Source organism: Myxocyprinus asiaticus, chromosome 42 (genome assembly GCF_019703515.2).
Source record: "Myxocyprinus asiaticus isolate MX2 ecotype Aquarium Trade chromosome 42, UBuf_Myxa_2, whole genome shotgun sequence".
NCBI classification, from domain to species: domain Eukaryota; kingdom Metazoa; phylum Chordata; class Actinopteri; order Cypriniformes; family Catostomidae; genus Myxocyprinus; species Myxocyprinus asiaticus.
Window position 1 is genome coordinate 11,952,168 of NC_059385.1, and position 16,793 is coordinate 11,968,960.

Consider the following 16,793-nt stretch of genomic DNA (forward strand, 5'->3'; position numbering starts at 1 on the left):
ATGCACATTTTTTTTTTTAAATCAGGCGATGCAAGAAAACAGTGTTTACATGACACATGAAAACATTGGGTTTAATGATGTCCAGTTCGCAAACGAATCGTTCTTTTGAACCAATTCACCAAATTGGACTGAATCGGGAACAGTTCGCAAGTCGATCTCAAGTCGAAATGAGCCGAGAACTGGGAGTAATATTCAAGGGGCGTAGCCAGGAAATTCCTTTTAGTGGGCCTCAATAAAAATGGATGGGTCATGTTTTTGCCCAGATTTTTTTTAACTACATTTTCCTTAACAACAGAGAAGTGGCACATTCAAAGAGTTCTTTTACACTTTCAGAAATCAGAATTTATGAATTTTTTAAACTATTTTATAAATATATATTTGGAGTCAAATAATAATCTCTAATATTCTGGGTGGGCCTGGGTCTAATTTGAGTGATGAAAATGACTCGGACTTCCCATTGCTAATCGGTATATTCTCTGCTTTTGATGTCAAAACATACACAGGCATGCAAACAATACTTGGGCACATTAGAGGGCCAGTGAAAATGCCGGTAAAGGTGTTTACATGCAGAGCAAAATCGGGGTAATGGACAGAAATCTGTTGATCGGTGTGGTGATGTGGGCGTGGCTAAGCGACGTCTGTGGAGAGCGAGGCCGGGAGAGGAAGAACGGTAAGGATTGACACCTGTTAGAAATTATCTCTAACAGCTGTTCTGTGTTACAGTGAGAACTGGAGGGGGATAAAAGGGCAGTCCAGACCACCGGAGGGGAGAGAGAGAGACACACACACAGCAGAGTGTTCTGTGTGTTTTGTGTTGTGCTGAAAAGCAAACCTGGTTGTGTTAGACAAAAAAGTGTGTGCAATAAAGATTCACATTGAATTGTTTGTCCAGCTCCCACTTCCTCCTTCAGAAGAAATCTAGAGACCTGTCACAATCGTTTTTTGCTTTGACAGTTTTTGACTTTACTCCAATAAAGGAAAGCCATTTTAGGTGTTAACATGACCAGGCATGTTGTCATCTTATTAAGCATAATCAGTGTAAGCATATGCATGTGAATACCTTCAATGTTAAGCATAACAATTTCAGAAAAAGACAATTATCAGCAGTACAATATTTCATTTTCATATGTTTTTTTTTGTTTGTTTATCGGAATGTGGTAGATAAAAGAACGGACACAAACATACTTATACATTCTCACCAACACAAACGCACACCTCTACATATACTTTTCCACAATACACAAACTTCAGATTCAGCAGCAGATTTCTCCCAACATTCAAACATTTTTAAATACATCTACAATAATGACACTCTTAATTATTATTTATATATTCATACCTTTATATACAATTATGGCTTCATATAACAGCTGCATTTTGTCTTTTGTTAACTTTCATCAACAGTTTGTCATCTGTGTTTAATTACATTACAGGATTATCAGCCACTTCCTCCATGTAGAGCTAGTCTATAAAAGCATTGTGGTTCTGACAAGGACTGTACAACAAGTGTAACTGGCTACAGTGCCATGAGAACACATCTCCCCATGTCAATCAGGTCATATTAGACAACATTAGAATCAGCAAATACAAAAACCATCACTAATACATTTAGAGACTAAGTCATCCATTAAGAAATTAGAGTCAAATCTAGCCAATGACATTTGTGGTTATTAAATAAGACGAAATCAACACTATTTACATGCCAATCGATCCAAACAGACAAAACAAAGACCAAATGTAAAAATAAAAGTGATATATGTATAATTACATACAGAAGCATACAAAAGCATAACTTTACTATTTATAGACAGTTTAAAATGACTATAAAATGCAGTTTTCTTTATAGCTGTTAAAAATATATGCATATGTTTAAAATATTATTAATAATTTACAAACCCTTCATGGTTCTCCTCACTGTTTGGATAGAAAACTGTCCCACATGTTGAAAATCTCAAAGCATTCAATATTTTACAGTTAGAATGCATGCACTGTATAATGCATTCAACACATTTGTGTGTTACAGTGATATTTAAAATTCAGACAAGAACCCAGACAGAACCATTTTAAATTACACTAAATCATGATATATTATGTTTTAAATACAAAATGGAAAAGCATTTTGAGGAGCCTTTTAGCCCGACCCCCACAGACAGACTCAAATTAGGCTTGAAGTAAACTTTTTTTCTGGTGACCTTCACTGAGAATTCTAAAATACCAGCAAAACTAATTCTATATTTATTCAATCTTGCCATTACTCTTTTTTGAAAAAATGAATAAATAAAAATAAATACATACATATTTACAGTATATATATATATATTTATATAGACTCTAAAAATTATGATATTTAATTAAGATATTTAAACTTTTTGTTTTTTAGGTAAAAAGTATTTTTAAACAAATACTGTATCATTAATTTTATCATTTGACTACCTGAACTAACCAACTGTAAATTACAGGGAATAACTCTGAAATATTTTTTCATAATTATATATACTGCAAAAAGGCCACAATACAAAATCTTTTAGGCTTTAAAAGTCTGGTGGGGGTTCCTGGAGAAACTTAAGCAAGAACTTAAAATGATCAGTAAGACGCTGCAATTCACATATACACTGTAGTATAAACATTTCATTTACCAATCCAATTGGTACAACAAAAAAAAGGCATTCTCTGTACAAAAGGCATTCAATTCAACACACTGACATGTGAAAATGAACTGTAATGTACAATATAATATACATTAAAAACAAAATTCCAGTTTAATCAATATGACCCAGTTCTGCCCTGAATTTGAGTGACCTACAGTGCCAAAAATGAGAGGAAAACTACACAAATATGTACAAAAAAGCCATGATCTCTGACTAGCCGACTTATTTACAGTTGGACTAACCAAAAGCAAATCCAGATTATGATGATTCCTGACAACAATGGAGTCTACTGGAACAATGTACTGTAAATTAGTACATAGTGAGCAATCACAGGCCTCTGCTGATTGGCTGCAGAAGTTCTGTCTGAAGTAAACAGCTGAGGAGGTGTATGCACACACTTCAAAGAGAGAAAAAAAGGAAACAGTGTAATAGAGTATTTGAACAGTGTATTAGTACTAAAACTAAATATGTCATTGCTGCCCATAAGAGCTGAATGCTACTATGGTTTGAATATGAAACGCAAGTCTGCTTGATAACAGGCACAATGGATGATCCGAGACCAGTTTTACTGCTTTCTGTTCAGGACAAGAACATAAATTGGGAAAAAGCAGTTAAAAGTTTTTTACGATAAGTTTTACAGTCCTGACAGATGAGGATAAGGAAAGTCCTGCTGAAAAAAACATTTGCTAAAAAATCCTTAAAGCTGGTCTGAGCTGACTTAAGCTGGTCTAGCTGGCCTCCCAGTCTGGTCAAAATGGTGTTCATTTGGTTTAGCTGCTGGTTTTAGCTAGTCTCCCAGTCTGACTCGCTGAAAAATGCTCCCTCATAAAACCAGCAAACAGGCCAGCCTGGCCAGGATGGAAGACCAGCAAAACCAGCTTTGGCTGGTTTAAGCTGTTTTTTTTTTTCAACAGGGTTAGCAGATAAGAATGGAGTGCTTAAAGGATGCATATGCAGCCAATTGATTTGACCTTCATTCTGCAATGGTCAACTGTTTATGAGATATTTACATACAGTATATATTCAAATATCTGTGCTATACAATGGTGTGTCACACTGTTTTGATAACATAACATCATCCTCAATCACAAAATACATCTGAAACCGTCTACTTATGTGAATGAGTTTGAGCAGATATCGGTGTGTTTATCCAGATACCCAGTTTTGTGTGTTGGACTTTACCCCATGAGAGAAATTCTGTTGACTGCTCATGGGGTCAAAGTTGAAATCTAGCGCATCACCATCCATAAGTGTATCATAAAGGACAGTTTCAACGTCACAGTCAAGCTGCTCAATGGACATATCATCCAAGTCACTGGGCAACCGCTCTGGATGTCCATGGTGGTGAGGACCAGGTCCATGCCTGTGGATGCCATTGGTGCTGCTGTAACTTGGCAACCCTCCCTCACCGCAACCTCTTCCCAGCTGTGCGTGATGATTATGAGGCAGGTGTGGTTGGGGCTTCATATTACCAAGGCGACCAGGATGCCCATGGGGCAGCATGGTACACCCATTCATGCCCATAGTGGGCGAGGGCAACTGATGAAGCGATCGTGGCTGTGTATGCAGGTGTAGGTGATGGTGTGCGTGAGGGCCCATCATTTTGCCCCCTTGTCCCAACTGACCATGACTAGCATAGGTAGGTAGCACCTGTCCCCCCTCCCCAGTCTGCGACCCCAAAGACTGCATTAGCTCGCCTCTTGGATTGGCATCTGCGGTCAACAGCTCTTTGAGCAACCCTGCAGCGCAGTTATACTGACCCATGAAAGGTCCGTAACCTCCGGGTTTACTGTCTGATAAAGTTGGTATGGAAATGGGACTCAGTCCCCCAACTCCTCTCTGTCCATACAGGCACTTCCGGTAGTCTTGTTGAATTTGGGATTGAGGGTGAGGGCCAATATTAGGGGAGTTGTAAGATGGGTATCTGGGACTACTCTGCATCATAGGCTGGGCGTCTTGGCTGCCCTGACTGTTATTTTTGGGTGAGATGAGGTTGAGGTTGTCAAGCAGATTATCCATCATGACATTTTCAGAACCATGATGAACCAAGGAAACTGCCACTTCGGACAGGCTGGGAAGGGGGCCACCCAGCTTGGTGCCTATGGTACCCGGGTACCCGATATGGACCTCACCAGCCTCGTTCAGGTCCTCCTCAGGGAGAAAGGGTGAGCGGCGTCCGCTAAGAGTGCTGGCGTCAGAGCTGGCACGTGTACGAAAGGTGGTCCAGGGCTCGAAATCATCATTGCTGTGAGAGTTGGGGCTGCCGAGCCATTTTGGGTACTGAGAACCAGGACTGTTGGAACCACCCTCCAGTCCAGCCTGTAAGGACATCTACAAGCACAAAAGAGAGAATCAGAACAGTAAACAGTGAAAACCGGGTTTAACCCATTACTGTATATGTATTAATTCTTATCTTGTGAGAAAAAGTACTGTAGCGGTACCATGGTACAGTGATGGTATAAGCTGATACTATGATACCATGGTAATTTGATATATACAATGGCACTGAATTAGATGTGCCATTCATGTGCCATGGTATTTACATGGAATTTCAAATTATTACATGGCTCTCCGTAATGCTCGATTCTGATAGGTAACACCATCCAGTGGTCTGATATTTCTGAATCATGACCACACATCCAAGGATAAAGTGATATTTCACCAGTCATCTTTTCTACTCCTCGTATCACACTGCGATCTCTACAAGTAAGCTTATAAAATAGTTTAAACTCAAACCAATATTTCATGACCATTTATTTAGTAGTCTCTTAATAAGTGGGATAATGAGCAGCCAGACAGTCATTTTCACAATACTAACACCTTACAGGACTCCGATGCAAACCGGAGGAGGAATTCAGCTGTTTCTGGAGACTCAGCTGTCTCTTTCTTCTCACATGATGACGCCATTTTAACTTCAATCAATATTTCAGGTCAGTTTAATAATATTTTTTGGTAAGTAGCCATGTAATAAGTGGGATAATCTCCAATTAGCTGGTCTTTATCATCCTGTTCACCCTGTGACCAATGACTATAGATTAGCCCTTAAGAATACCATGGGATTGTCCCATGGTACTTTTTTGGAACTTTTTTGTTAGTATTGTAACCTACATTCAAACAACATATTGCTATAAATTACTCTTAAAATATTTTTTGTTTTTGATATCATATGGTAATAAGATGAATGATTATGAATGATTCCCATATTCATGTACCACGGTATTTAAATGGTACAATGGTACTTTGATATATATACAAAATGTTATTGAATTACAATATTTATGTGCCGTGGTATGTATGTGATATATCAAAGTATACTATAGTATTGCTAGGGTACAGGTAAAAAACAAAACCATCCTATTACAATGGTAGTTTTTAGAACTTTGTGGTTTGTTTCTCTTAAAATCAAAGAAAGGTCTGTTGCAATTTTTTTTGGGAGCGGTAAACTTATCAAAACTTCTGATTATAGAGATTTCATGCTGAGTGAGGCATGCAAATACTCAAACCACCATATTTACATGCGCTCCCACACACTGCAATCTGCTTCAACAAAACTGTGAAGTCACTCCCAGTAGGTGACCAGAGATCTGTTTCCCCTCAACTGACCTTTTTCTTGGAGGCTCGTCCACGGCTTTTTGTAAACTTGCTGTTGTTGTCCATGGAAGTGGCTCTCCTGCGTAAAGACTTGCCACTCTTGCCTCCTTCAGGGTTCAGCATCCACCACGAGCTCTTCCCGGTTCCTTCATTCTGCACCCGCACGAAACGACTGTGCAAGGACAGATTGTGTCTGATTGAGTTCTGCAAGGGAGACAGAAAAAATGGGATGAGAATTTACAATCTGAATATATTTATATATAAATATTTACTGCAAAACCATTCACAGAGAATGGAAATGACCTGCAATCATTTAATCAATGTCATAATATAATGCTTTAGTGTTATGAGACAGTAACGGTAAGCAAATATGATGAAATAAATACCACAAAACCAGTCAGTGATATTTTTCTAGACAAAAGATCCTTTTGTCTTACCAAGGACTTTTTGACTGCCAGACATTGGGGTTAGGATGTTTGCACAGAGTGGCCACAAAAGTATTAAAATACACAAACTTAATGTATGAATTTCATTGCATTACATAGAAAAACATAAAATCAAGTAGAATCCACAAACAAATATTTTTGGAGTTTTACAATCAGAATACCTTTTGTCTTCATTTTAAAAAGAATATGTATTGTTTTATCATTTAAAACTAACAGAAGTCTTTTTGTGAAATGTTTTGCTTGAAAAAATTGCTAATAATGCAATGACATTCATACTTTTTAAGTGTGGCTTAAGTTTCAAAATATTTTTTGAGGCCATTTTTTAACAGTATATGTGTGTGTCTGTATGTTTGTTTAGGAGTTTCTCAAAAGGTCAGTATGGTTCACCTTTCATATACTTGTCTAAGAATGACAGCTATCCCTTAGCTATCTTATGTTACCTAATCACATACACACAATCACAGATAACTGCACACACTTAAATCTCCTTCAGCGTTTATAGACAATGTCAGCCTCAAAACCAAAAAACTTATTAGTCATGTCCTTTTTGAAGGCACACACACATGCTCAGACATCAGTGTATACACACACATCCTGTGCTAATGATATTTAGTCTGCTTCTGTTTTTTCCACTCACTCCAAGACCATACCTACACTGAGATAACAAGAGGGTAAGAAAGAGAGAGAGTACTATAGTATAATTTAAAAGCTCCAAATATTTGCTGGATTAACTTCCCTGTGACGGAAAAGAGGAAGAGGAGACGTCATTAAGACCTGATCTGTGAGCTGATTACTGAGGCCTGTTCATTGACCTATGAGAATGACCATCAATTCCCTGACAAACAACAATAATACCAAGGTAATACCATGTTTTTCAACATTTACCATGGCAATACCATGGTATTCTCTGAAGTGCCTTGGTGTGCAATGTAAAAACCATGGTACATGAATATGGTATTCATTTAGTACCATAAAACATTTTGATTTTGGTATTTGTGTAAATACCATTTCTCCTTAGTAGAACCATGGTAGAAGAGGACCCATGCTACAAGAAAACGTCATGGTTACTTGCGTAACCTCCGTTCCCTGATGGATGGAACGAGACGTTGTGTCGATGTAGTGACACTAGAGGTCACGCTTGGGAGCCTGAGACACCTCTGGTCTTTGATAAAAGGCCAATGAAAATTGGCGAGTGGTATTTGCATGCCACTCCCCCGAACATATGGGTATAAAAGGAGCTGGTATGCAACCACTCATTCAGGTTTTATGCTGAGGAGCCGAGACAAGGTCTGGCCATTTCAGCGGGTAGTTCAGCGTTGTGGCAGGAGGGACACAACATCTCGTTCCCTCCATCAGGGAACAGAGGTTACGCAAGTAACCATGACGTTCCCTATCTGTCACTCACTCGATGTTGTGTCGATGTAGTGACACTAGGGGTCCCTATACAAAACGCCGCAACTGGCTAAACTGTGTTACGTGAACTGGCGGTGTGTGAAAGGGAAGAAAACTGTGTGCCTCGTAGTCAGCGCACCAGGCCGACACGTAACCTCCCCCAACATAGTTATGAGTGTCGAACGGCCCTTTGGGGACAAGTCGACTACCCAAAAGATAGAGACAGGCTAGCCCAGTCGTGGCCTCTTTTCCCTTTCTTTTTTCCACTCCCTAAAAAAAAGGGGGATTATCCGACTGGGCCGACCAGGTCTAGTTGGGGGGTGTCCCTCCCAAGGGGAGGACACCGCGGAGACCACACCTCGCCCAGAGAGAGGGGGGATATTTAAGTGGAAAATACATCACATGGTCTTGCCGATCATGTGGAGAAGTCTCATGGTATGTCCTACCCAATGGGGGAGGAGTTACTACAAACATGGAGACTGTGGCAGAGGGGCCTCTGCCCAAGGAAGACGCAGTTTGCCAAAAGGGAAACGAATTAGTGGAAGATATACATCACATGGGGTTGCCTACAGGGAACCGCCACATGCAGAGCACCTACCTCAGAACAGGACTTTTAGTTAGCACGTGTACTGGGCCGGCAGCGAGTCTCTCTGAAAACTCAGCTGCCACAGGGCTCGGAGGAAGTCAACCAGGGAAAATAGTTTGTGAACACTACTGGGAGTTAATGGTGCACGTCTTCAGCTCAGAGGAGGTGAAAGGCGCTATGTGCAAGCGATACACCCGGCCGGCTATCCCGGGCTTATCCGCTTGTATTGCGTGCCACTACCCGGGACGAAACCGGTTCCACCCGGAGGTTTTAGAACCTCACAAAGGTGTTGGGTGTTGCCCAGCCTGCTGCTCTGCAAATGTCTGGGCCAGGGCCCAGGAGGCTGCTACACCCCTGGTAGAATGGGCTCGTAGCCCTACCGGGGGCAGCACGTCCTGGGCATGATAGGCCATAGCTATGGCATCAATGAGCCAGTGGGCGATCCTCTGCTTGGAGACAGTGCTTCCTTTCCGCTGTGCACCAAAGAGCTGCTCAGAGATCCTAAAGCTCTGCGTGCAATCCAAATAGATGCGTAAAGCGCACACCGGACACAGCAACGACAGGGCTGGGTCTGCCTCCTCTTGGGGCAGCGCTCACAGGTTCACCACCTGGTCCCTAAAAGGGTTCGTGGGAACCTTGGGCACATAGCCCGGTCGGGGTCTCAAGATCACGTGAGAGTAGCCCGGACCGAAATCCAGGCACATTTCACTGACAGAGAACGCTTGCAGGTCTCCTACCCTCTTGATGGAAGTGAGCGCAGTCAGGAGGGCAGTCTTCAAGGAGAGTGCCTTAAGCTCAGCAGACTGCAAAGGCTCAAAGGGGGCTCTCTGTAGACCCTGAAGAACTAGAGAGAGGTCCCATGAGGGAAAAAGGCGCGGTCTGGAGGGGTTCAGCCTCCTGGCACCTCTCAGGAACCTGATGATCAGGTCGTGCTTCCCTAAGGACTTACCGTCCACTGTGTCGTGGTTTGCTGCTATAGCGGCTATGTATACCTTTAAGGTGGAAGGACTGTGCATCTGTGGCGTCTGCTTCCTGAGGTGGGCTCCACGCCAGGGCCGGGACGCAGGGGCGGGCTGTGGCGGAGCCGGTGCAGTCACCGCAGGGGGACGCCCTTGGCGACGAGCAGACGGGGTGCGGGATCTTGAGCCGCGGTGCGGCAGGAAGTGCCGGATGACCTCTGTCTGCTGCTTCACCGCTGAGAACAGCTGGGCAAAGTCCTCAGTGCCGCCGGACTGGCCAATTTGGGAAATGGGGGCAGCAAGGAACCGTGGCCAAAGGTTGAGCCAAAGGTGGCGCTCCTGGACCACCAAGGTGGACATTGCCTGCCCGAGAGACCGCACAGTGACCTTCGTTGCCCGGAAAGCGAGGTCGGTCGCCAAGCACAGCTCCTGCATCAATCCCGGGGCGGAACTACCCTCGTGCAGTTCCTTTAGTGCCTTGGCGGACTTGCAGGAGAGCCATGGCATGCAGGGCGGAGGCGGCTTGTCCAGCGGCACCATAGGCCTTGGCCGTCAGAGACGACGTAAACCTACAGGCCTTGGATGGGAGCTTTGGGTGCCCCCGCCAGGTGGCGGCGCTCTGCGGGCCGTGAGACAAGCCGGCGGACTCATCCGGAAGCCTGAGCGTACTGGGGAATGGGAGGTCCATGGGGAGATTCCCGGCGGAGGTGGTCCCATTGGGGTCCCCAAATCGCCCCCAGTGCTAGCTGCGCTGGCCTCATACCCATGGGTAGAAGGACCGAGGCGGGGAGCCTCTGGGGTGGCTTGCTTTCTTACGAAGGTAATCCGCAACCGCATCGTTGCCATGGACATGTTCTCGCAATGAGTACATGACCCATCCACGAACGCTGTCTCCGCTTGAGCAGTGCCCAGACACGAAAGACAGTGACCGTGACCGTCAGAAGGCGAAAGATAACGAGCGCAACCAGGAATAACACACAAAGGAAAGGCATCTTTAAAAAGACGCGTCTTTAAAAAGATGTTCCGTGTGTGCTGCTCTTTTAGAGATATATACTCTTTTAGAGAAATATACTCTTTTATTTCTGCCAAAGCGCCCAGGGGCATTCTCTGCAGTGCACCAGTGCAGAGGAGGGAGAAGCTGCTGAAAAGCGTCGTCAGATCCAGCAGAGGTGAATGAACAGTCGTGGGAATTCAGCTCAGTGAGTATGACCGTTCAGCTCCGAAGAGAAAATCTGAATGAGTGGTTGCATACCAGCTCCTTTTATACCCGTATGTTCGGGGGAGTGGCATGCAAATACCACTCACCAATTTTCATTGGCCTTTTATCAAAGACCAGAGGTGTCTCGGGCTCCCTAGTGTCACTACATCGACACAACGTCGAGTGAGTGACAGATAGGGAACTTTATTTCACACACAGACACACAAAAAAATTATATATTTACATGTATAATATATAATAAATATGAACATACTAAATGTATAGTATAAGTGCCAAACATTGGTTTAATCAGCAAAGGGGAAGACAAAATTAGCAAACCTCAGTTTCCCAGGAGATCAGATGCTGATTCTAGATCTGCTTTTGATTTTTTGGCATGTAGGTATTGTGACTGGTGTACACAAGAGAAACATTCTCTTTATTCAAAATACAGTGCACTTTGTGAATATGATGCCTGGCTAAGTGTAATTTATGTATTGGGCACAGAGATCAAATCAATGAACCCAACACAAGAGACAACAGAAAAAAAAGGAAAATAAGAGCACTAACAGACAATTTCCCTTCACAAGCATGTGAATGTAACTGCTCCCTCCATCATAAATGCAGACTACGCAGACAAAGACAAAAACCTCACTGGCAAGTCTAGATCAGTACTGACCTCAGTGAACTTGTGAAAAAAAACAGGTCATTCAAATTGGTTAAAGTGAACCAAACACATTTTTTACATTCCTGATGTATTAGTACATAAAGATTCTATTAAAGGTGCAAGACCAAGTGACCAAGGCCACATCCACACTAATCCATTTTCATTTAAAAACGTTGTTTTCAGTTCCCTAATGTCATTGTTTGCCAAAGTATGTGGTAATGGAGAGTGTTTTCGAAATGCTCTGTTTTTGGGGGAGGAAAACTGGTGTGGATTAGAGGCATAAATGTAGTGCAATTATTGTGTTTTCAAATAAAATGTATTAGTGTGGATGTGGCACAAATCTAACGTCACTACACTGGAAAAGGGCACGGTTTATTTCCTATGTAGCAGGAAGTAGATTGGTAGGAAGAGGAAAAGAGAGGCACCACAGTAAGGGCCACCTCCAACCTTTGATGAAGGTCATGACTTATAAGGTCAAGTCAAGGGAAGTGGAGCTTCCACATCACAGAATCACTCTAAGGGGAGCTGACCACATGGGAGAGATATGAATTCCAAAAGGCTGAGAGCAAAATGTGATCCATCTGAAAAGAGAAAGTGTACAAGTGGAAAAGATGGACGTATTGTGAAGTACCATGGAAATACATGGCGTGGATGACAAATCACGTGAGACATTTAGAAGAGCTGGGTCATCAATATTTAACTAGTAACTAGAGGTCAACAGAACACAGTTCAAAAGACCAGCTTAGACCAACATGATTCTGATGTTGGTTAAGGTTGGTTTATGCTGGTAGGTTCTAGTTTGGTCAAAACACCATTTTGCAGGCTGGTTAAGCTAATGTGCATACGCGTCTTCGAGATGACTGACAGGTGATGTTTGTATCTAAATGGTGTAAGGCAGGACTTCCTTTTCTACATCCGCCATATTGGGTGTTCCAATTTCTCCCAATTATTTAAATACAAGTGCTCCGTTTCGGGTTAAATAGTCTCTGGTTTGGTGTTTATCTAGCTGATGGACCAGAAAAGCCAAGCTATTCACCTGCAAAAAGGCTGGTTAAGCTACTTAAAAAGCGTATTGGATGAAACCAGCACACCAGCATGCAATGCATGGAAACAGCATCCAAAATAACAACATATGATGGCGACCAGCATATGGAAAGTAAAGGTGTTTGAGAAAAAATGTGTAAAAGAAAGTGAAAAGGATGAAAAGTGAGAGGAAAAGAAAGAACTGGAGTAATAGAGATAAAAAAAAAGAAAGCGAGGTAAAACTAAGGAGAGTAAAGTGCTTAAGAGTGAGTGAGAGAGCTAGCAGGAATTGAGTCAGGGAATGGGAGGGTGTGTAGAGGTAGAAAAGGGAGGCAGGGCGGTTGGGAATGTTTTCCTGGTGAGAGGGATGGGGTCGATGGGTTCATTGTGTTTGTCTGTGTGTGTGTGCGTAGAGAAGGGCAGCTTCTCCAGTAGTGCTGACAGACCCTTGCAAACAGAGAGAGTGAGTGAGTGAGAGAGAGAGAGAAAGAGAGGGGTAGAAAAAGAGAGTAATAACGTATGGTGCTGTCTGGCGTCTGTCTCCACTGTAATAGAACCCCCACAGCACAACCTCACTCCACCCTGAGACCGAATTCATACCGTGTAGAGAATGAGACAAAGAAAGAATGATAGCAAGAAAGAAAGAAAAAACAAAGCAAGAAAGAAAGAAAGCAAGCAAGCAAAAACCTCTAATCCTCATTTCAGTCATTTCGTCAGTTTAGCAGATCGCCAAATAGTCACATTTAGAGCACATGTGCACACGCTTAGCACATGTACATAAGAGCCAGGCGACAGGATGTGAGTCAGTACAAGAATGTGTATCTTTGCAACGGGGAAGGTGTCACACTTTTATAATCAAATCATAGATCACTTGTTTAAAAAGAATAAAATGAGGTAGAGGCCAGTATCCACTTTGTTCTCACTGAAAATGAAATGCGAGACTTGCACATGCATATTAGCTATTAATGTAGGACAATGCAGGCACCTGAGTTAAGGACTGGGACAGTACCTTCAAGATACCTTCAATCTTGCAGTTGGGGGGTGGGGGTGGTTGCTCTTAAGGGCACCTCTGCATTTGTGAATGAAAGAGGCCCCTGCAGCCCCCATTCTGTGCATGTCAGTGCTTCAGAACTATTCTATATACTTTTCAGAAAAATTTGAACAGTTTTGTTTTTCATGTTAATAAAAGGGCCAATGTGAAGTTGACTGTTTAGGCACTGTGTTGATTCACTTATGTATAAAACAGCAATAAAGTAATTCAAGGACACAGCTCACAGCTTGCTTTGAATGTGTAGCCTGCATGGCATGAAGATGCCCCAAACAAAATATACATTTATATATTTTAAAATAAATGAAATTCATTGAAATTAATCGCAATTACAATAATCAATGAAAATAATCGACAATTATTATTTTTGTCATAACTGTGCAACTCTACTAGCAATGGCGAGCCCATGGGACATCTCTGCATGGTGTGGGGCCTTTACCTTTCTCTCTGACCCCTCTCTTATCACAGGTATGTGAGGTATTTCAAAGGTACGATGTGACCTTTGGTCTCAGATCTGGGATATCCCCAACTGATCTGCGACAGTAAAAAAGTTAACATTAAAATCCCCTTTCCTGTAAGATGTGAGTCATTTGAAGTCTGAGATGAAAAGACTGTGGACTCATGCACCAGTTTATCTACAGATGGGTGGGAAGTGTGCTCAGGATTGCACAAACTGAAACTTCTTTTATTTTAGGTTGTTATAAGGTTGCACAGATAAATGGGTGATAAATGAAATCAATACATCTGAAAAATTGCTCTGTAGACACCAAGAGGAAAAGAAGACTACACATGAACAGTGGCGTCTCAGGGTCATTATTTAGTGTGGGGCACAAACAATCACTTAATCAATTATTTGACCGATCTTTGACACATTGACGAATAATTCCAAATTCTGTCCGTCATTTTGACAGATAAATAAGAAACAAGAAAAACATTTTAACCAAGTGCATCAGTTTTGAATTCACTCTTTGTCCCTCACATTCCCGTTGTGCATGTGCCCTGTTGATTTTCTGGTATTAATATGTGTATATGATGCGTATTAACTGGTGACATCATCATTTACACCTGGTATTGTGCATCGCTTTTGTGTTTAGATTTTTAGTAAAGGGTATCTGATTTCATGACTGCTTACATCAATCATTACTTCAGTGTGTTAATGCATGATAATAAAGTGCAGACTGCATAATAACAAAAAGAAAACACAAAAAAGTAGCACATCATTTCAGCCAATTATGCATGCATTTAATATAAGCGCAAACATTACGTTTAGAGCAGAACTGCCCTTTATTTTAGTGGAGTAACTGTGATAATTGAGCTTCACAGATGTGCTTCTCGTGTTACACTTTATGTTCACATCAGGGACTATGAAGTTCTGTGAACTTGTGCATGTGTGTATGCGCTTTAACTGGCAAAGTAAAAAAAAAAAAAACTTGTTTTAGTGCAGCGGTTGATTGACAGGTAGAAATTTCACACTAGAACTCATTGGTTTCAACAGACTCAAACAAGAGGACTCAAATGATCTATCATTAAAGCCTATATACTGTCATGTATGTGCCATTATAATGGATGCTACGTCCCTCAATGCCCTAGCACTTACAAAATGAAAACAAGTATGACTGATAAAAATAGATCATGACAGAAATTTTACAGAGTGACGAATACATTTTTTTGAACATGATGCCAAACAAACATCCCTAATAATTTAATCTCAGCACAAAACACCACTAAGACGTGCACATCCACGTCAAAAAGCTCAAGTGACCATGGAAGTAAATCACAAATAGGCAAATCTTCAAAAGGTGTGCATATTATAGCGGGCCTGGGTAGCTCAGCGAGTACTGACGTTGACTACCATACCTGGAGTCACGAGTTTGAATCTAGGGCGTACTGATTGACTCCAGCCAGGTCTCCTAAGCAACCAAATTGGCCCGGTTGCTAGGGAGGGTAGAGTCACATGGGGTAACCTCCTAGTGGTTGCGATTAGGGGTTCTCGCTCTCAATGGGGCACGTGGTAAGTTGTGCATGGATCGCGGAGAGTAGCATGAGCCTCCATGTGCTGTGGCTCTCCGCGGTGTCATGCACAGCGAGCCACGTGATAAGATGCGCGGATTGACGATCTCAGAAGCGGAGGCAAGCCACCACGAAGACCTACTAAGTAGTGGGAATTAGGCATTCCAAATTGGGAGAAAAGGCGATAAAAAAAAGGTGTGCATATTATCTCACTAACTCGAATGAACAGCATAACAAAACTAATCAAAATGACAGACTCCCAATATTTAGCAGTCATAGTAATATAATACAAACCAATGCATAAACAACACAACACCTCAACACAATGGCATATAATTCATTGAAATGATGAATGGTGCACTTTAACTAATCCAACCAGCAGCACATTATAATAAAATTAGCTTTTAAAACTTACCAATGAAGTTCACTACGCTGGTCTACTCTGCACCCGGTAACTTCCGAGGCTCATGTCAACAGCTTGACATAAATATGATCAAAGCTTTTGACTGGCTCAGGGGCAAAAGGCAAACTAGGCCATCATTGAATGCTCGTTGCACATGCGCATGATGTTCTCCAGATCTCCACTGATTAACATTGAGGATGAAGGGCTAGCCCCACGCATAGCAAATGAGAATGATTAAATGGCTTTTACGCAACATACCTTAATAATAATAATAATAGAATTCAATCAAAATAATACATGCTATTTTCTTGTATAATGGACATAAAACACATTTAAGTTATGAAAATATATTATTTCTCAAAATAAATTTAAGATGATGCCATGCAATTTGCACAAAATGCCCCTAATGTAGAGATGCTGCTGCACATGAATGGAGTTACGGAGATACAATGGGTTTCAAATGTCTCAGTCCAATTCTGAAAATACCTCTATTTCGCATTTTATTCTAATTTATTAGCCATTTTTGTTCATTACAAATTATATTATCAGGAAAACAATTGAAAAAAGTTAGTTGAAAAATGAGCATGAATTTCAGAATTTCTTAGTATTTGGTATGTCCCCCTTTTGCTTTAACGCACTTGAGCTGGCATGGACTGTACAAGTTTGTGCAAAACCTGATGATCCATTCCAGCATGATTTGAGAATGTTCCAAATAGCGTCTTGTGGGATTCAATGAGAGCAAGGAAATCTGACCTTTTGTATGGAGTTCAAACTTCGCTTATATTTGATTAGTTACAAAGAAATAGTTTAGAATTCATTTGACGA

The 16,793-nt window shown here is 41.7% G+C and overlaps 1 protein-coding gene across 1 annotated transcript in view; it reads right to left on the reverse strand.

Annotated features, from left to right (window-relative positions):
- Positions 1-1,010: 1,010 nt before the first annotated feature.
- The window catches only part of foxo1b (forkhead box O1 b), a 47,702-nt gene continuing 31,919 nt past the window's right edge, over positions 1,011-16,793 (reverse strand). The window contains exons 3-4 of the mRNA XM_051684096.1: positions 6,252-6,443; positions 1,011-4,979 (exon numbers count right to left, since the gene is read on the reverse strand). Of these exons, the coding sequence (XP_051540056.1) occupies positions 3,795-4,979; positions 6,252-6,443 (1,377 nt within the window). The 3' untranslated portion in view covers positions 1,011-3,794. The remainder of the gene's footprint in view (positions 4,980-6,251; positions 6,444-16,793) is intronic.